The 21,100-nt window shown below is 50.2% G+C and overlaps 1 protein-coding gene across 2 annotated transcripts in view; it reads left to right on the top strand.

Moving 5' to 3' along the window:
- The first annotated feature begins 402 nt into the window (after nt 1-402).
- MXD4 (MAX dimerization protein 4) overlaps nt 403-21,100 on the top strand; it is a 42,973-nt gene continuing 22,275 nt past the window's right edge. Inside the window, exons 1-3 of one of the 2 annotated variants that reach the window (XM_068149595.1) lie at nt 403-563; nt 1,302-1,398; nt 12,838-12,867. In XM_068149595.1, coding sequence (XP_068005696.1) covers nt 500-563; nt 1,302-1,398; nt 12,838-12,867 — 191 coding nt within the window. In that variant the 5' untranslated portion in view covers nt 403-499. Of the gene's footprint in view, nt 564-1,298; nt 1,399-12,837; nt 12,868-21,100 lie in introns of both variants that reach the window. The other variant, XM_068149594.1, reaches the window with a different exon arrangement.

Here is a 21,100-nt window from a genome sequence, read left to right as displayed (position 1 = left end):
TACCCTGCCCCTTGCCGCCCGGCACGCGCTTCCTACCCCATTGGTCCCTTCCCCGCCTATATTTGCATACCGCTCGGCGCACCAATCGGCGGCCGCTCCCTGCTTAACATGCAAGAATCCTACCAATCAGCGAGCGCGGGGGCCGGGCCACCACGTGCTGTTGCTAAGCTTCGGCTTCTAAATTGTTACTATAGTGGCCAGCCAATCGGAGGCGGCGATGCGGATCTGTCAACATTCCCTGCCCCAGCCAGAGGAAAAGGGGGGTGTGCGGGGTGTCCTCTGGCTGTCGATTGGCTCGGCTGCATCTCTGCTTCCCGCCCCCCCACCGAAAGGAGATTTCCTATTGGTGGAGCCGGCTGCCCGTCGCCTGTGTGTCAAATGTAGGTTGAGAGCGAGGTGCCTTATAACCGGGGGCTTGGAAGTCCCCCGCGCGTGAAGTCGGCGCGGTGCGCGACGCGGGGCGACGGGGGGCTCAGGGCTCAGCTCTGCACAGGCAGTCATGGAATTGAACTCTCTGTTAATTCTCCTGGAAGCGGCCGAGTACTTGGAGAGAAGAGACCGAGGTACTGGGCGCAGGCGGGCAGTCACTCAGTCACCCGCAGGCGCTCCCAGCCGCTCTCGGCCTTTGTTGTGTGGAGGCGGCGGCGGCAGCGGCGGGCGGCCCAGGCTGGGCCGGAGGGGACCAGCCCTGAGCCCCTCACCTACCTGCCCGGGCGGTGCGGGGTTCACCCGGCCTCCTCCAGAGGCGCCGCGCTGGGGGAGGAACAGTGCTCGTCTCTTGGCCTGTTTTTGATAAGAAATGCCCCATAATGGGTTATTTTTTTTTCTGTCAAGCTGTGGCTGGGGATGGCGTGTGTGTGTGGCAGCGCTCAGGGTACCTCACACTTCTCTGTGTGTGGCAGTCGCTAATTGTATGGCAGTGCCCCCTCCCTCCCTCTCTCCCTCCCCCCCCAGTGCAGCGTGACAAGGGTTTGCATGATCCACCTCGTTTTTAATGTGCACTCCAAATAATCCTCCTAATTTAGGCACTTCCCCCCCCCCCTTCCTTTTTCTTTTTTTATTATTATTATTATTATTATTTTTTCATTTGGTTTATGAAGTTGTGCTGGTTTTTTTGGGTTTTTTTTTTTTTTTTTTGGTCTTTTTAAGAGATGCCAGAATAAAATCCAAACAAATCAACCGGAAAAACAAAAAAATATTCTGTTCTTTACCCCCTAGCGTTCCTGCAAAGGAGGAGAGAAAAAAAAAAAAATGCATGGAAAAAAATATATTGCCACTAATGCTGACTTTGTCCCTAGAAGCAGAACATGGCTATGCATCAGTGTTACCCTTCGATAGTGACTATTCCAGAAAGAAAACAAAGGCAGGCACCATGGCCAGAAAATCCCAGAATAACAGGTAATAGACGCACCGCTTTTTCAGAATGAATCGGCAGCTTTTCCAGCCTGTCTAGCTCGTGTGCAGTGCATACATTTATTAAAAATAATAACTAATCCAGGCTCTTAGTTTCCTCCATCCCGGTAGTCGCCATTTTTTTTCCCCTGGATGGGCTTGGCTCTGTTTTGATCTCTCACATAAACACTGCCACGCGTACACCATCTCCTTAGTACTCACTGCACTTCTAAACCATCCGCCCTCATCGCTCCCTCTGCTCGGCGCTCACCGACGGCGGCTTTTCCCGCAGATCTCCCAACACCATCATCGCCACTCAGACTTCTCTTTGCATGGCACTAATTTCCAACCCCCCCCCACACACACACCCCTCCCGAGCATTTATTTATAAACCGCAGGCAGCGATCCGCCCGCCTCCCCCATCGCAGCCCCAGCAGATGCAGCCTCCGGTTGCAGCCAGGCGCTGGGTTCTGGGAGGGGAAGCATGTGGGGTGGTGGTGGGGCGACCCACCCGAGCACTTGAACTTCTCCTGAAGGTATTAAGTGAGAAGGTGCCGGAGTGAACTTGACCTCTCGGGGGCTTCTGCTGCACCGCTGTGTTGCCAGCCAGCCCGTGCTCCCGCCCGCCGCATGCAGCTCCATCCAAGTGCATGACTCGGTTGTTATTTATCGCGATCATCATCCGCCTGTTTGTGGCGGTGGTGGCGGTGGTTTGGTTGTTTTCCCCGCAGCCGCTACCTGTGCAGCGATGGCATGAGCGGAGCTGCTGTGCGCAGGCTCTCTGCAGCTTTGTTTGCTGCTGGGGCAGCGGCTGTGTACGTGCAGGAGGCTGTCTTACAGGGACAGTGCCGGCCCCTGCCTGGAGCTCCTACAGTGCTCTGCTTTGCTCTTCCACGGCTGTTTGAGAGGAGCCAGGGACCGTGCCCGGCTGGGCCTGCGTCTGCCCGGAGCAGCGATGCTCTGTATGGTGGTGTTGGTTGGTGGCTCCTGTAGAATAGCCTAAAATGAACTCGGCTTGCACGTGACTTGTTTTCCAAAGGAGCAGGGAGTCTCTGCTCTCGCTTCTCCAGTGGGCAGCTGGGACTGCTGGCACTGGGGAGGTGTGGGACAGAGTGCTGCTCATGGGGCAGCAGAGGTGCAAACAGAAATGAAAAGCTGGCGAGCTCCCTCCTCGAGAAAAACACAAGCACCCTGCTCATGCCTACATGGCCGAGCACTGCGTCTTGAAGATAACTGAGAGGGAACAAATTGTTCCCCTATGGCCCTGCTCCAGGCAGGGCAACCATTTGAGGCTGTGAGGGGAAGGGTGGGGGGGTGGTTAATTGCAGTACTGCTACATTTTGGGGGGGGGTTAGTTGAGTTCTTTGTCTCAGCTTGGAGCATAGAGAAGACAGTTCACTTTTAAAAGGAAAGTAATCAGGAGCTGGGGGGATGTTTTGTTTCCTCAGACACTTTGCTCCTGGAGATTTTTAGTGGTTTTCTTGCAAAGTATGCGTGCTGCCTTTGAAAGAGAAAAAAATCCCCCGTGAACCTAAGCAGGTCTGGGAGGATTTCCAGCTGTAAACTGCTCATGGAATTGTATGGATTTCTTCTCTTCTGTCTCTTTCATTCAAGAAATCCATGTTACTTACAGAGCTATTATTCCATCGTTTCCATCCTTGGGTCTCTTGTCATCCGCTGCAAAATAGTTATTTGTCTGAACCGTAAGCTGCTTTCGGGAGTTTTGAGGAGAGGATTTGTAATCTATCAAACACAGCAGAATTAAAAGATTTCTGGTTACAGATTTGCTGGCATTATTAAAGCTGAGGCATACAGGTCTGCTCTGCAGTTACCTTGCTGCTCTGCTTCTGCCTGGGTTTGTGTTTACCTGCTCAGTTGTGTCCTCTGATTCCCACTCTGTAGCAGTAGCACCCTCCCAAACTGCCATCCTGCAGCAGGCAATCTTTACCTTTACTCACAGTTTCTTTTTCTCTAGTTGCAGTGATTAGGTTAGGGGTGAGTCCTTTGTGTTGTGGGACAGGATAATGCTTGTGAAGAAACGTTTTCAAGGGTGGCCATGGCCACCATCAGGACGGTGTTCTGCCTGCTTCGGTAGGGACACTGGGCTTGCTGGCTGAGGTGGAAAACAGGCGCATTGCTCTATTGCAGCACCCTGCTCTTTCATGGGGACAGAGGTGCAGCAGGGCCCTGTGGGCACCTCTGCATGATACCTACCAACTCCATACCCGTATCTAGCCATCACTGCTCAAGTCTGCCTGCAAGCTCAGATCTGTGGAGGAGAAATTCTCCTTACACTTGAAAACCCACTCCAAAACGCAGGAAGGTGCACTGGCACCGGGGTGTTATTATTGTTATTCAGAGCTTACAGGCTTTACAGTCCGAGCCCCAGACTGGAGGCTGAATTTTTGATAACACAGTTGAATCTCCCTGAGCAACTCAAAGATTAACAGAGGGAGACGACTGGCCAAAGTTCGGAGGCTCTGGAGTGGTGGTGGGTGATGTGAGCCACCGGCCAAAGTGTTTGTCCGCGTTGTTCCACTTCAACCATTTGCCAGACGTGCTGGGATTGGAGCATCATGCGCAGGCAGGCCTGATTGCCCCCGTGTCTGAAATGTGCACCTTAGTACTGGGTTCCTTTTGCTTGCATATAAAAATAGATATTTTAAGGATGGAGGAGCAGGGAAGGAGCGGATAACTGCACGTTTCAGAGCTGCAGTGGCTTTGTTGTTGTTTTCATTATCTATTTTTGTATCCTGCTGCTTGCAGTATCTGATCAGATTGAAAAGTGACACACATGTATATGTGTGTTGGGTAGCTTTTGGGGTTTTCTTCCATGCTTTATGAGCTACAGATACAGAAAAGCGTGAAAAACATCTTCCTCGTTCTTGGAAAATCAGAAAAGAGGGGAGGAGAAAAACTGTCAGATGTGAGGAAGCCTGGTGTGCTGTACCCTTCTTTGTTCTGTATTCTCTCCCCAGTGTAGCCTGCCTGGTGAAGGGGATGAGCATGGCCCGGTATACCCAGTACAGACATGCTGACTGGCCACTGCAGGCTGGAGGACCAGGCAGGGGTGGCTTAGACAGCTGCCCTGGTATTCAGCGAGGGCACTGATGGACACCTCCTTGCCCTGCCGTGGTGGTGGTGATGTTCATGTAAGAAATGGCATCTTGAGAACTCCATCCTCTCTCATTGAAGACTGGTGAGGGCCAGACCCACAGGAGAAGAAGGGGGGTGGAAGGCTGCCCACCCTTTGGCCAGGATACTCGGGTCTGGGCTAAAAGCTTGCTGGTTTCACGATGGCAGTTAGGTGAGAAGTAATTTTGACAGATTTGGATTCATGCAAGCAAAAACACCAGCAGAATTACATTTAATTAACTGAAATCCAGCAATCTTCCGTCCACCACAATTGTCATGGTTTTGCTTTGTCCACTGCTTTGCTTTGGATCAGAATTGGAAGTGGTCACTAGCAGTTTGCTGCTAAAGGATATTCTTGAGGTTATTAGTAGCAACCAGACAACATTTTTAGCTATTTCACTTCTACATGAAAAATGGCTTGATTTGAGGGGTTTCCTCCTAATTCAGTGTCCTATGATGTGCCCTTTCCTGTGTCACACAAACCAAACTGCTTTGTTTTCTCTCTTTCTGCTTTGCCGTTTGTCCCAGCTCCTCAGTTGAGATTCAGACTTGTTCCCCTGCAGTAGTCTTGACCAAAATCCTTTGATGAATGAAACTGGATTCTTATTTTGTGAAGAGGACAGGAGCCTGGAGAAAGGCACACGATTGCCTTTTGAGGGGGAGGTAAACCTAGGTCATACCTTCTTGTTACTGATCGGGTACTCGACCACAGTATTACAGATGTGTTCTCTTGACAGAGTGGTGGCTGTGTAGTCTAGATAATAGCTGGAATTAAAGACATAAACCAGCTGGATTTAGTGCAGTTGTGCCTTGGACATGTTAATAACAATAACACTAATAACAAACAGTGCAAAGTGCCCCCCAAGCTTGCCGTTTGATCCGAGGCAATGGGTAGGCGACACGTGTGCGATGTGCTGAGGAGGAATACGACACAAACCTGGAACTGGGTGACGTTAGCTCATGAGGCAGGGTGCTTTGGCAGGAAAGCAGCTAGCCTGCAGAGAGCTGGCTCGCTTCTGGCCCTCCCCGGGTGCGGGGTGGCTCGAGCTGTGTGTGGGGTGTGAGGTGTAGGTTTTGGCCGTCGGCGGGGGAGCTCAGGCAGCTGCTTTGCCACCAAAGGGGCAGGAATAAGCTAAACCAAAAAGCCAAATTTCGGTGTTAGATGCCAGTCTCCTGAGGTCACGTTTAAATTTCCTTGCAGAGAAGGGAACTGGATGTCAGTGGTGCCGTGTGTTTGGCCTGTTCATTGAGGAGCTGTTTATGGAAGGAAGGGGGAGCAAAATAAATGCCAGTTCTGAAATGTGTCTTCTGGATCCATTAATTAATACTTTTTGCTCGTGTGTTTTATAAATAGACTTGCACATTGTGCCGTGCTCTGACAAAAGGTTCTGTCCAGAAAAAGATGAAAGCTGCATTTGGCATTTCAAATAAAAACACAGCCTAACGTCCGAGTTCCTCTGTTAATGTTGGCTCCCGGTGAGGGTCAACCTGTGGCCTGCAGAACAAGCCCCTTGCTCTCTGCAGATGTTACTTTGTGCCCACACGAAGCAGCTTAGGGATCAGGGCCTAATTTTTCTCTTTCTTTTTGCCTTGTTTTGTTTTGTTTTGTTTGGGGGAGGCCGAGACTAAAACGTTGCACACCAGACTGTGCAGCCAGACATGGCTCCTCTGCTTTTCTGCCTGGCTTTCTGATTCCTCTGGGCTTGCTTTCCTGAAGCAACTGTTGTCACCACCTTTGGTTTTAAATCTGATGCTTTTTGGTCCTAGTATAAGAGATCTCACCAACTGAGTCTGTCACTCCTGAGGAGCTGCAGTAGGTCTGCACTGCCTGGGAGCTGCAGTGCTCATGCAGTTGAGGAAAACAAATTGCCACCGTGTTAGAAGCATGTCTGGACCTCACCAGCGCGAACATGTGGCAGCTCAAACTTGAACCGAGGTAACTGGGAGCTGGAGCTCTGCATCGAGGCGCCAGGCCAGGATGCCTGGTTCCCAGATCCCAGTTGAATCTGCAGGGCTGGTTCAGTTTTTGCCATGAGGGGAATGCAAAAGTAATTTCTAGTGGATTAATTCCACCCAAGCCGTTTCTTTGACAGGCTGTAAGCGATGCTTGGAGTTTAAAACAGATGGGAAAAGCCATTGTTTGTTCCACCCAGGAGCAGGGAGCGCTGGGCAGGACGCATGCTTGCCTTCAGGTGCCGTGTTGCACCGCTCCTCATCTCTGGTGATTCAGGTGGTGGGCTGTAATGTTTTCACGTGCATCCCACAACAGATTATAGATCTGGAGAGGGAATTCCCTGGAAGCAAATCAGGATCCTCTCAAGCAAAACGCTGTGCAGCAGCCACATCCAGGCCAGACTGCGGGTGTGCGAGCTGCCTGCTCTTGCACACTGGTAGACTGGGGAGTGGGAACTGGATGCAGACACTCAGCCTGTAGCACCTTGTAAAACTTCTTGCTCTGTTTGTTCTTTCAGTCCAGACAAAAGGTGAAGTGCAGGCCGTGTAGTTTGCAGGTGGCCCTCCAAGTGCTGTGCAGCCTTAGGTGGAGTTGTGTCCTTTGCACGTGGGTTGTACAACACCTTGCCAGCCTTGCCTGCACCAGCAGGGCTTGCATGAGCAAGTTGCTTATGGCAAGCTGACCTTAGTAGATGAGGGCAAGGCTGTGGGTGTGTCTAACTGGACTTTATTAAAGAATTTGACACCATGTCCCACAAGATAAACTGGCTGCTCATGGCTTGGATGGGTGGACACTTCAGTGGGTAAAAAAACTGGCTGATGGCTGGGCCCAAAGTGGTGAATATGGGACTTAAATCCATTTGGCAGCCAGTCAAAAGTGTTGTTCCATAGGGCTGAGTGCTGGGGACAGTTCTCTTTAATCTCTTATCAATGCTCTGGACAAAGGGATTGGGGCATCCTCAGTAAGTTGGCAGGCAACACCAAGCAGGGAGGGAGCACTGATCTGCTGGAGGTTAGGAAATGATGGTGGGAACTTCCTGCCCTTCCCATATAAACTGGTAGAAAGCAGGCTTTGAGGGGACGTGTCTTTTCTCTGTTACTCTTATCATCTCAATTAGCACTCATCCTGATTGCTTAGGTGTGTCTGCTGAATGTCACATCAACCAAGTGCTCAATCCAATAGCTAGAATTCTTGTGTAAGGCAGGGAGGGTGGTGGAAGCTCAGGGGACGTGCTGTTTGAAGCGGTACAGCGTCTTGCAAACCAACATAAGCATTTTCTTGGCTTCTCCCCCTTTTTTCAAGTCTTCTTTTGACAGTGGATTCACAGAGAAAATCCAACTGCTCCTTGGTGGCTGATGAACTGCTCAGCATTTGCTAAAGGGATATTAGAGCCGTCTCGGGTCAACAGCGTAGTCTAAGCAGAAGCACTCCTGATCTCCTGAATCTATGATTTTGCTGATCATTTCTGCATTATTGGCTTTATTCCCTTTATTTTTATCTGAACCCTTTTAATGATACCTTTCCTTCGTGACTGCTACCCCCAAGTTCCCCAAATTCTGCTGGAGATACAGAACCAGATATAGTGAAGTGAAGCTGAACACTAAAAGTCTTGCTTCTCTTGCAGGCTGCTTTTGATCATTTGTCTGCAAAGCACAGCTGTACATCTGTCTTTTGTATATCAATATACAATATATGCTGTGGCCAGCAGGTTGGGAGAGGTGATTCTTCCTCTTTGCTCTGCTGAGACCCCACCTCCAGTACTGCGTCCAGTTCTGGCATCCTCATCACAAGAAGGACACAGAGATGTTGGAGTGAGTCCAGAGGAGAGGGCCACATGAGCCCAGAGGAGGGGACCAGAAGGTTGATCCAAGGGCTGGAGCACCTCTACTATGAGGATAGGCTGAGGGAGCTGGGGTTGTTCAGCCTGGAGAAGACTCCAGGGGGACCTTAGAGCTGCCTTCCAATACCTGAAGGGATCCTACAAGAAGGCTGCAGAGGGACTTTTCAGAAGGGTGTCTTGCAAGCAGACAAAGGGGAATGGTTTGAAGGTTTAGACTGTATCTTAGAAAGAAGTTCTTCAGTACAAGGGTGGTGAGACTCTGGAATAGGTTGCCCAGGCGAGTTGTAGATGTCTCTTCCCTGGAAGTGTTGAAGACCAGGTAGGAAGAGGCCTTGAGCAACTGAGTCTAGTTGAGAGGTAACCCTGCCCATGGCAGGGAGGTTGGAGTAAATGATGTCTAAGGTCCTTTCCAACCTAAGCCATTCTGTCTTCTTAGTCTTAGCCCACATTTTTCCTTGAAGTAATAAAAGACTCCATTTTGAAGCAGAGGTAGTGCTTGGTGTACAGGTGTGTGTGCAGACCAGTGTTGGTGATTCTTATCCTCACTTCAGGTTGCGTGAAGAGCAGAAGGAGGTGAACATTCTTGCAATATACTGTGCTGTAGATGGTGAAAAAGAGAATAAACAATACTTAGAGAGAGGTTCATCTCTACTGAAAGCAAGCCCATCCAAAAACCCCCATTGTGCTAGCAGCAGTGCATTTAACTTGTTCTGTAGCTGGAGTCATGGTCAGGGCAGCAGCAAAACTCCCCATGTGGGTTCCTGGATAAGGCCTGAGAGTTGAGACATTGCTCAGCCTCCTTGCACCTCTCAAAACGTGTGGCTGGTGCTCATGTTTGCACACTGCAGGTGTCAGTTAGCCTTTGTGTCTTGAGGAACTCTGCAAACTGGCACAGGTTTGCTGCTGCTCCATTTGGTAGCTGGCATTGCAAGGGTGGGCAGCTCTGCCCCTCCAGAGCTGGTCTGGCCGGACGTATCCCAGGATCACTTCCATGAACTAGAGCTGCTTGTGGTTGAGCTGCATGCAGAAGGACTTCCAGCTGCTCACTGCATCCTCTCTTCACCCTGCAAAATACTCCATATACTGCATTGCTTGGCCAGTCCTGCTGCTGCTTGTGCAGTGGTCACTGCTGTGGTCACTTCCATGGTGACTGTGTATGTTCACCAGAGCTGGCTGTGAGCTCTACTGCAGAAGGCTGCTCAGAACTGGCTACTCACAGCAATCTTATAATTGCCAAAAATATCCAGGAGGTGATCAGGCAGGGATGAATCCAGAGCAGACCCTTTCTTACAGAGTGGCTTTGTGCCTTGGACAGGCCCACAGGGGAGGTGTGGGGAGAATGGTTCCCTCCTGAACTTTTCTGCTTGTTCTTCGTAAATGATGGTGGACTTGGCATGGAGTTTGTCACTTGGTGTGAATATTGGTGTGGAGAAATGGTTGTAGAGAAAAAGTTTGATCTCTTTCTGTGTGTGTAGGAGTAGAAAATAAATATCCCCTGATTAAGGGCAAATGGTAAAAGGCAGTAAATGGCAGCAAACCCAAGGCCACCTGCTGCACTGGTCAGGAGCACTGATGTGGCACTTTATGAATAGAGATGTTACCAGATTTGGACTCATTTGATACAAGAAGTTGAGCAAACATACAGAAAGAATTCATAGGCTCTGCAGGAAACAAATACCAGGCAATGGTTGATATCTTGGTAACACCACTGAGAGGCTTTCTGGTGAAAGTGGCTTAGTATCAGTGCTGAGCCTTGTAAGCATATGAGTTTTCCTCTGCCTGCAGATGGGCAGTGTGCTTAGCTCATAGAAGAATCACATGGTCCCAGAATGGTTTGGGTTGGAAGGGACCTTCAAGATCATCCAGTTCCAACCCCCTGCCATGGGCAGGGACACCTCCTACAGACAAGCTTGCTCAAGGCCCCATCCAACCTGCTGTTGAACACTGCCAGGCTTGGACCCTCCACAGCTTCTCTTGGCAACCTGTCCCAGTGCCTCACCACCCTCCTGGGGGAGATTTTCTTCCTCATGTCACATCTAAACCCAGCTTCTTCCAGTTTGAAACCATCACCCCTCCTTCTGTCACTGGTCCTCGCAGGATCAGGAGCTGCACCAGCCTGAAAGCAATTGCTGTGGGTTTGTCGATTGGATTCACAGGTTGCAGCTGTTTACAGAGCCACAAGGTCTTTTTCTGCAGGAGCTTTGCTTCCCTTTTCCCCTCTCCGTGGCTGGAGCGGTGCTTTCAGCAGCAGCAACACCTAGGCAGGCCGCAGCATCCAGCCGTGTGCGTGTGCCGAGGCAGGAGGCTTCGCCACCAGGCAGGTCCCGCGTTTGTGCAGGAGGTTTGCTCAGCCTGTGATGTCTGTGCTCTCTCTCTGCACTGACAGCTCCAGAGAGCCACCTGGGCCAGCACGTCATGCCCAGATGCCGGCAGGGGTTACAGCACGTCGGAGCAGAGCTGCTTTGACGTAATCTGCCGGTTGTAAAAGCTGCCCCCGCCCCGCTGTCTTTTGATCCTCATGTACTGGGCATGTTTTCAGTGGGATAAAACTGAAAGTCCGGGAAGTGGCTGGGTTTGAAGTGGTGACAATAACTCCCATTTTAGGAATGTTTTTAATCTCAGCTGTATAAATAAATAAAATCAATATTTCCAGCTGAATCATTAAAAAATAAAGGAGAGGAGGGGGAATCCACCAAGGAGTTGGGGCAAAAAAAACCTGAGGCATCACTTGGCCAGGAAAAAAAGTTGGAAGACAGTAACATACTGGTGTGGTCAGTTGAGGGGCTGTGCAGTAACAGACTGATATGATCAGTTGAGGGGCTGTGCAGTGACACACTGATGTGGTTGGTTCAGGGGCTGTGCAGTGACACACTGGTGTGGTCAGTTGAGGGGCTGTGCAGTGACACACTGATGTGGTCAGTTGGGGGGCTGTGCAGTGACACACTGATGTGGTCAGTTGAGGGGCTGTGCAGTAACAGAGTGATGTGATCAGTTGAGGGGCTGTGCAGTGACACACTGATGTGGTGAGTTGAGGGGCTGTGCAGTGACAGAGTGATGTGGTCAGTTGAGGGGCTGTGCAGTGACACACTGATGTGGTCAGTTGAGGGGCTGTGCAGTAACAGAGTGATGTGGTCAGTTGAGGGGCTGTGCAGTGGCAGAGTGATGTGGTGAGTTGAGGGGCTGTGCAGTGACATACTGCTGTGGTCAGTTGAGGGGCTGTGCAGTGACAGAGTGATGTGGTCAGTTGAGGGGCTGTGCAGTGACAGGGTGATGTGGTCAGTTGAGGGGCTGTGCAGTAACAGAGTGATGTGGTCAGTTGAGGGGCTGTGCAGTGACACACTGATGTGGTGAGTTGAGGGGCTGTGCAGTGACACACTGATGTGGTCAGTTGAGGGGCTGTGCAGTGGCAGAGTGATGTGGTCAGTTGAGGGGCTGTGCAGTGACATACTGATGTGGTCAGTTGAGGGGCTGTGCAGTGACACACTGATGTGGTCAGTTGAGGGGCTGTGCAGTGACAGGGTGATGTGGTCAGTTGAGGGGCTGTGCAGTGACAGGGTGATGTGGTCAGTTGAGGGGCTGTGCAGTAACAGTTATGTGGTCAGTTGAGGGGCTGTGCAGTAACAGAGTGATGTGGTCAGTTGAGGGGCTGTGCAGTGACAGAGTGATGTGGTCAGTTGAGGGGCTGTGCAGTGACACACTGATGTGGTCAGTTGAGGGGCTGTGCAGTGACATACTGATGTGGTCAGTTGAGGGGCTGTGCAGTGACAGGGTGATGTGGTCAGTTGAGGGGCTGTGCAGTAACAGAGTGATGTGGTCAGTTGAGGGGCTGTGCAGTAACAGAATGATGTGGTCAGTTGAGGGGCTGTGCAGTGACACACTGATGTGGTCATTTCAGGGGCTGTGCAGTGACACACTGATGTGGTCACTTGAGGGGCTGTGCTCTATTTTTTGCCTGCTTGTAGACTCAGAAGAGTGAAGAGGATTCCTCTCCCTCTTTGCCATTGGGATGTCAGCAGCAGCAGCGGTGGTTAGCTGCTGGTTTCTCTTCCTGCTTCTCCGTGGGCTTTCTTGAAGGCTGTGTGTTTTTTTTTTGGGGGGTGGGGTGTGCTTTTGACTTGTCCCTGTTACCATTTGGATCTCCCAACGCTTTCTGCCCCCTCAGAATTTTCCTTCACAGATAAAAAAATCCTGTGGGCTGTTGTTATTACTAACCTGCTCAGTCTTTTAATGTCCAATCCTGTCTCTGAATCTGTTGAATGCTAATAAATGCAAATGTATTATAATTCTCCCCCAAACCCACGGTTTACTCATGGAAATTAAGTTGATACCTTGAAGTATCTAAGGGATGTAAAAGTGAACTAATTTAACAGCCAGGCTGTTTCATAATCCTTATAAATACATGTTTCACAGAGCTCTTTTGCAACTTAGGCAAAAGTGGCTTTTAAAGGTGCTGAAATCTTGGGGTATTTTTTCCCCCTTTTCTCTAATATTTCTTTTCTCTCTTTTCTTTTATTAGGTCATCACACAACGAACTAGAAAAGCATAGGTAAGTCTGTGAGAGAGGAAAGCAAATGGGAAGATGTGTGCCTGACATCAGAGCTACCCATGCTTGTTGAACGCTGTTTTGTCCCCATTATTTTGCTTCTGCCCTGGTTGGTTGATGAAAGTTGAAGGGGGAGGGGGGTGGTTATCAACTCAGATCTAACAGGTGTGACATTATTTGGCCTTTTTTCCCTGTTGTTTGGTGTGCTGGTTTTGAAACACATCTGATAATTAGCTTTGGGTTGATTAATCCTGTAGCCACAGTGTCACTAATGAAGACTGATTGCAGCGCTTGTTTGCTGGGAGCATGTAGAATGCACAGAATGCTTTGGGTTGGAGGGGAGCTTTAAAGGCCAGCTAGTCCAAACCCCTGCACTCAGCAGGCACACCTTTGCATGGAGGTTTTGTGGTTAAGGTGGATGCTTTTGGGGGTGCAGTGTGTCACACAGGGGTATTCTGTGTTTTGTTTGGTGGTGGTGTTTTTGAAGTATGCCTAAAGTGCAGTTAATTCCCACCTCGCATGGAAGTACCTACAGATCCTTCTTCAGCACCTCCTGAGCTGCAGGTTCTGTGTATCCAGTGCTGTGAAAAGCTCTGCTTCCTTAGCAAGGACACTGATGGGAGGCTGGAGACCTGAGTAGTGAAAGAAGCCCTGCTTGGACAGTTTTGGAGGCAGTGTTTACCCTCTGTTGTACCTTGTCAGAGTTTGTTTGCAGATGGCTTTTTCTCTGTAGGCAGTCTCCTGGGGTACCCTGCACTGAAGCTGCACACAGAGAGCTGCCAAGGGCAGCAGGTGCTTGTCCTCACTCTGGCTCTTGGTTCCCCAGCTGAACACAGCTATGGCACCCTCACTGCAGGACCACCACCTTTCCCTTACCATTCAGGCAGCAGGACAAACTCTCTTTTGGGTAGTTTTTTTGGGGTTTTTTTGTGTAGCTTGTGGTCTTCTGGGTTTCATGCACCCAAACAAAGCAAGTGGGTAGTGTGTGAACATGAGTTAGATTTATTTGCATGCTCCTAAATCTGTGAAAGGTGGTTGATGGCAGATGAGTGAACTCTCTGGGGTGTTGTCTTACGTGTTGTTCTGTGGCTGCAGTTGTGTGGCAGCTAGACCATCACTTCCCTTGCATGCCTACATGCTTTCCTGCAGTTGAATTGTAACCTGAGTAAATTATAGCCCTGCCTCAACAGCCACGTGGTCATCCTAGAGATGAGAGGAACTGGGGTAGGCTGAGGCTCCCAAACTGGGCTGCAGAAGGTGGTGCATTGGCTAAGGCAGTGAATTCAGCTGGCATGTGTTCTGCTGACAGAGTGGTTAGGAAAAGAAATCAGTGAAAATTCTGTCCCTTGCTCACACTTCTTTCAAAGGAAAACCAAAAAGGAATCTTTGGCCCCAAGTGTGTTTCTTTCTCACTCATTTTTTTCCCCATCCTCCTTCTAGATAGTTCCATTTCTTCCTTTTCCCCTGCTCCATCACTGCTGACTGGTTGATGTCCAAACTGTATATTCCTTTTGTATTCTTTCCTTACAGTCATTTTTATAGCCCAAGGATGGAGTTGCCTCTTATTCCCTCTGCTCTGCCTTCCCATGTTTAGGAAGCACAGAAAAGGAGGCACAGCAGCGCTTGCAGCAGATGCAGGGGCAGAGGAAGGGTCTGTGAAGTGTTCAATCCCTGTTTGCACTTCCAGTTCTGTGTTGTAGCTTTGTAGTAGCTGGACCATAGAGTATTTGCCTTGCTACCTTTTCCCTCTGCCATCTCGAGGTCAAAATAGGTAAACTGCAAGGTATGTCTTGTTATACAACCAGTGTTTGTAGCTGCTGCTGCTTGCTGTACCTCCTACAGTTAGACTGGACTTGAAGCCAGGTTTTTAACTAATCCTAGTGAGAATCTGCAGATGGGTGCAGGGTCCTCACATGTGCAAGCAGGTGCTCACAAAAGCTAGGTGAGGTGTGTGCAGTTCTAGTTAACTGATGTATTGGTGCAAAGGCCTCTTGGAAGTTTAATTTTCATTTACCAGCTCCCTTCTCCAGCAGTGTGGGTGGATGAGCTGATAAAACCCAGGCTCCTGTTTTTCACCCTGTTTTACTAAAATTGAGTTAAAATCCACCCAGCACCTTGCCAAGTTTGATGGGAGATTCACAGCAGTGTCCCTGTGGCAGCTGGTCCGTGCAGCAGAGCCACTCCCCACAGCAGCCCTGCCCTGCCAGCTGTGAAGCACTGGCTGTTGATTTTGGAGGTTTATCCTTTCCAGGACCAGTGCCTTTGACTCACCACTGCCGTGATGCTTCTGGCTGAGGCACACTTGGTTATCTCACAGGAGCTCCTCAAGGAGGAAGAGAGGAGATGGCTGCTCACATCCTCCTCCTTGCCCAGTCCCTCACGTGGTGTCTGTGGGCTGATCTGAGCACTGGAGGGCAGGGAAATGGCTTCCTCATTTGCAGGACTTTCGTGTTCTGGGTGAGGGTGGCCAGAGCTGCCACTAAGCAGAAAGTGAGGGGAGCTGCATGCACGGGGCTGTTTCACATCAGAGGTTTCCTCCCTGGCTTTGACATGGGTGGGAATGGCAGTGCTTGGTCTCCCAGGGTGTGTGCAGACTCAGCTCTTTGGCACCACCACTTTAATTGGCATTTTCTGCTGGGGGATCTCTTTTCTGTGTGCTCTTGAGGGGATGCTCAGAGGGAGACAGACGGAAGCAGAGACATAATTCCAGCAAAACCTCCTGTTACATGAGATAATTCAGCCTACAATTATGGTGAAGTGTTTGTCAGCAATTCATACAGAGAATTCCCTTTTTTTCTCTGCTTTTTCAAGTCTCCCCAGAATACCCTGCTCAGAGCTGCAGTGCATGTTCATTATAGTGAAACTCTGTGAGGACTCGTGCCTCTAATGGCAGTCCTGCTTTGGGCCTGTCTGATTAAGGTTCTCACCTCTGAGCCATGAAACAGGAAACCCCTTAAAGCAGGGAGGCAAGGAATTTTCTGTCCTAAGGACAGACAAGCTTCTTGAAGATACTTGAATAATTACAGGCAGGTCAAGGAGAATGGCACTAAGATGTAACTAGTGACAAAGACAGAGTCATGGAATGAAGGTTCAGGTTGGGTATTAGGAAAAGTTATTTCATAGTATCATAGTATCAGTCAGGGTTGGAAGGGACCACAAGGATCATCTAGTTCCAACCCCCCTGCCATGGGCAGGGACACCCCACACTAGATCAGCCTGGCCAGAGCCTCAGCCAGCCTGGGCTTAAACACCTCCAGGGATGGGGCCCCAACCACCTCCCTGGACAACCCATTCCAGGGCTTCACCACTCTCATGGTGAAGAGCCTCCTCCTCACATCTAGCCTGAATCTCCCCACCTCCAGCTTCATTCCATTCCCCCTAGTCCTATCACTGCCTGAGATCCTGAGCAGTCCCTCCCCAGCCTTCCTGTAGCCCCCCTTCAGATACTGGAAGGCCGCAATTAGGTCACCTTGGAGCCTTCTCTTCTCCAGACTGAACAGCCCCAACTCCTTCAGTCTGTCTTCATAGGAGAGGTGCTCCAGCCCTCTGGTCATCCTCCTGGCCCTTCTCTGGACACCTTGCAGCACCTCCAGATCCCTCTTGTAATAGGGGCTCCAGAACTGGAGGCAGTACTCCAGGTGGGGTCTCACCAGGGCTGAGTAGAGGGGGAGGATTGGGTTCTCATGCACTGGAACAGGCTGCCCAAGGGGGTGGTGGACTCACCATGTTTAAAAGCTGTGTGGATGTGGTACTGAGGGAGGTGGTTTAGTGGCAGTGGCTTATCAGCAGTGGTGGAATTGTGAGCTCTGGGTGAATGGTTGGACTTGATGATCTCAAAGGTCTCTTCCAACTTCAGCAGTTCTGTGATTCTGTGCTGAGGAGACTGGAACATCTCTCTTAGGAGGACAAGAGGAGAGAATAGTTTTGTTTATTCAGTCTGGAGAAGAGCAGACTGAGGGGGATCTCATCAATGCTGATCAATGCTTAAAGGGTGGGTGGCAGGAGGATGGGTCCAGGCTTTTTTCAGCGGTGCCCGGTGACAGGACAAGGGGTAATGTGCACTGGGGCAGGCTGCCCAGAGAGGTGGTGGAGACTCCTTCTCTGGAGACATTCCAGAGCCACCCAGACATGTTCCTGTGTGACCTTCTCTAAGTGAAGCTGCCTTGGCAGGGGAGGGTGGACTTGACCTTCAGAGGCCCCTTCCAACTCCCACCGTTCTGTCATTCTGTAACGCTGCCCTGAGGTTGGGTAGTGCTTTGTGTAGTCCCTAAATCTATAACCCTGCCAGGAAAAGGCTGTTAAATTGCATCAGCACATGTATGAAGCAGGTATCTGTACAGAAATGTAGATTCTGATGAAAATCAGATCTTTTGATGGAAGCATTATGGTGTACAAGATTACCTGATGAAGTCAATTGAGCAGGTTAACTACCAACAGAGAGTTTTCTCCTGAGGGAAGTGCAGGTGCCAGCAGCACAGTCCCATTCACTGGGACATTAGTTCCCCCCATCAGACTTCGGTGGAGTTTCAAGTTTATGGAAGCTGAGAGAGTGCCTAGGTGGATGCCTTGGAATTCTCTCTCTGGTTAGTAAATTGCAGGGTTAATGGAAAGCAGGTAGCTGCCAGGTGCTGATAAACTTGGAGGCTTTGAAACAGAACTGAAAGGTCATTGAAATAACAAAGTGCCAAAACAATGCTCAATGTTTGTTATGATTCTGAGCTGCCTTTTCAAGATGACACATTGCCGTTGCAGTTAGCACTGTGTGGTGCAGCAAAAAGATCTAACTGCATCGATCTGAATGGCTACAGTGCCACCAGGAGCTGAGGAAAAACCCTGTGACTGGTGCTGAAGGTAGACTACTCCCAGGGAAGGATGACCCAGCGTGTGTCTTGTTGCTCTGCTTCCATCAGGACTTTACCCCAGCCTGCTTGCATGCTGCTGGGTCCTGCTTCCTGCTGGCACAGAAGGGAGGGGTAAAGCTTGTGGCTCCAGCCAGTTCATTTCCTGACCCAGCTCTCTGTCACAGGTACAGGGAGAAGATGGGATCACTTCTGTCAGTGCCAGTATTAATTTCCAGTATAGTCCAGCACAGTTCACTCCTCTCTCAGTTTAATACTTCTCCTAAGTATCCAGCTCTGGCTGCTGCTGCTGCATGGAGAGTGCTGTGCTGATGGGTCGTGCTGATCTGGTGCAGATCTCGTTGCTATGATGGGTCTTGAAAAGCTGCTGCCATTTCTAGGATGTGCCCAGATAAGACAGAAACCACCTAGATAAGGTGGCTGGGAATGAGGGAACCACCTCCTCCTGTGAGCAGCACGTAACCTCCCTGTTACAGCTGCTGCTTCTGGTTTTCTCATCAAGTAAGGAACCTTTTACACCAGCTGCTCGGTGTGAAGTGGTTTATTGCATCCAAGTGACTTGCAATAAACACACCTTTGCACTGCTTGAGCAAGGGAATGTCTTAAGAGGCTGCCTTGGTTTTGTGAGCTGACAGCCACCAGAGGAGGTGGACAACAACCACTCAGAGAGGTGATTCTGCTCTACTCAGGTGAGACTTCACCTGGAGTACTGTGTCCAGCTCTGGGGCCCCCAGCCCAACAGAGACATGGACCTGCTGGGGCAGGTCCAGAGGAGGGCCACAAAGATGATCAGGGGGCTGGAGCACCTCTGCTGTGAAGGCAGAAGAAAGAATTTGGGCTGTTCATCCTGGAGGAAAGCTCCAGGGAGACCTTAGAGATGTGTTTCAATATCTAAAGGGGCCCTGCAGGAAGGATGGGGAAGGACTGCTTAGAAGGGTCTGTAGTGATAGGACAGGGGGCAATGGTTTGAAACTAGAGCAGAGTAGATTTAGGTTGGACATTAGCAGTAAGTCCTTCACAATGAGAGTGGTGAAACACTGGAACCGGCTGCCCAAGGATGTGGTTGAGGCCCTGTCCTTGGAGACATTCAAGATCAGACTTGATGTGGCCCTGTGCAGCCTGATCTGGCTGGAGATGTCCCTGCTGACAGCAGTGGGGCTGGACAAGATGACCTTTGAGTGTTCCTTCCAACCCAGTGCAATCCTAGAATGGCTCAGGTTGGAAGGGACCTCAGAGATCACTATTCCAACCTCCCTGCCATGGGCAGGGACACCTCAACTAAATTCAGCTGCTCAAGACCTCATCCAACCTGGCCTTGAATGCCTCCAGCAGGGAGGCATCCACAACCTCCTTGGGCAGTCTATTCCACAGTCTTACTACTCTTGTACTGAAGAATTTCTTCCTGAGATTCAGTCTAACCCTGCTCTCCCTCAGCTTCAAACCATTGCCCCTTCTCCTGGCTCTAGACACCCTTATGAAAAGTCCCTCTCCAGCCTTCCTGTAGGATCCCTTCAGGTATTGGAAGGCAGCTGTAAGGTACCCCAGAGGCTTCTCTAGGCTGCACAAGCCCAGCTCCCTCAGCCTGTCCTCACAGAACAGGTGCTCCAGTTGTTGGATCATCTCTTTTTCCCACCTCCAGGCAGTCAGAAGGGGTCTGGACCTGTGGCTTGTCCTGTTCTACCTGCTGCAGTAGCTACTGCCAATGTCCCTGCAATGAACTTGGGTCTTCTCAGTGCTCACAGCAGCTTACCTGGCCACGCACTCCTGACACAAGTCTCCTCCCACCTAGACTGCTGGACTGTACTCAGCAGCTGAAGCTGTGAAGTTCATCTGCTCAGGAAGTTAAATTCCAGGTGTCAGAGCTGCACACATCCCTGCGCTTGGGACAAAGCTTTTACTCAGCAATGAAAAATGGACTCAAGTACAGCCTTGATGAAGTTATGATGTCCTTTTTCCTGCTGAGGCCTGCTTTGAAGTGCAGGACCTAAGTGCAGTCTTGGGTCTGGGCTCCAAAAAGCCCTGTGCTTGCTGGCCAGCCGAGCAGCCAGCAGAGAGCGGATGGGCGAGAACCCAAGCGCCTGCTTTTTTTTTCCCACTTGGATGTGTTCATCCCTCTCTCCAAACATAAGTCCATTGTGTGTTGGCCCCTGATGGACTATGTGAAAGGTGGTTTATGTTTTCAGCATATGCTAACTGACCTGGCCAATTCTTCTCCACCATGATAAAACACTGAGCTGGTTTTGTGCGACATGGAGGTAGGCGGGCCCGAGTTCCAGGTGCTTTCAGCACCATATGGACAACAGCTAGGTGCTGATTCCCTGCAAATACAGGAAGAGATCCCTGGTGGTGGCTGCTCAGTTGGTTGGAGGAGAAAAAGATTTGTTGAGTTAGGTATTAAAAATGAATGGTTTAATTTTAAGCTTGCTTAGCTACATCTGAGCGACTGAGCTGCAACTTGATTGTGTTTTCTAAGGTATTTAAGGCAGCTAATGGGCTTTAAGAGGCTGGTTTCTGAAAGGAGGCTTACATAACATGATAGGAATTCTTGGCTGAGTCCTCACCAGTCAAGTCTGTTGTGGAAGCCCACAGATGAAAATGGGGTGTGCAGAAGTGGGTACCTGCTGTGGTTTGAAGAGGTGCAGATGCAGCTGAAAACGAGCAGTGCAGCACCAGCTGCTACTGGCAGGCTTGGCTCTGCACTCAGCATTCACTCAGATCTGCAGGAGCCTGGGTGGTTTTCTCCCAGGTATGTCATGAGCACAACGTTTTGCAGACCAAGTGTCCCTGGCTGGAGCAGACACTAAGGGATCAGTGTAGACTGGCAGAGGGGACTATAATCCATGGGTTGCTTGACCTGTCCTCTGCTCTCCCTGCCTCCATCCTGTGTTTCCATCTCCAGCTTTATCCTGAGCTTGCCTTTCCATGGGCTGCTTACCCTTTGAGTACTGGAGATACCATGGCTTTGTCTCAGACTCAGAATGTCTCTTTCTGGATGGAACAATGTGGACTTGCCTGTTTTTCCCTTTGTGACACTTGTGCTTAGATTTGCTGCACATGGTTCCTTCACAGGTCAAGTGTTACTAGGAAAAAACAGGTTGGATATTAGGACAGTTTCTTCTCAGGCATTGGGACAGGCTGCCCAGGGAGGTGGTGGAGTCAACATTCCTAGAGGGCTTTAGAAGACATGTGGATGTGGTGCTGAGGTTTAGTGGCAGTGGCTTAGCAGCAGCAGTAGGATTGTGAGCTCTAGGTGAGCAATTGGCCTTTTGGTCACTTCCAACCTCAGCAGTTCAATGGTTCTATGATCCTATGAGTGGCTGGAAGCTGAAATGCCTTTACTGAGCTATGTACACATCCTGCTAGGACAGAGCTGAGTG

This window comes from Melanerpes formicivorus, unplaced genomic scaffold, assembly GCF_026170545.1.
Source record: "Melanerpes formicivorus ecotype bairdi unplaced genomic scaffold, bMelFor1.0.p_v2 SCAF_18, whole genome shotgun sequence".
Taxonomy (NCBI): Eukaryota; Metazoa; Chordata; class Aves; order Piciformes; family Picidae; genus Melanerpes; species Melanerpes formicivorus.
This window is presented reverse-complemented; position numbering and strand designations above follow the sequence as displayed.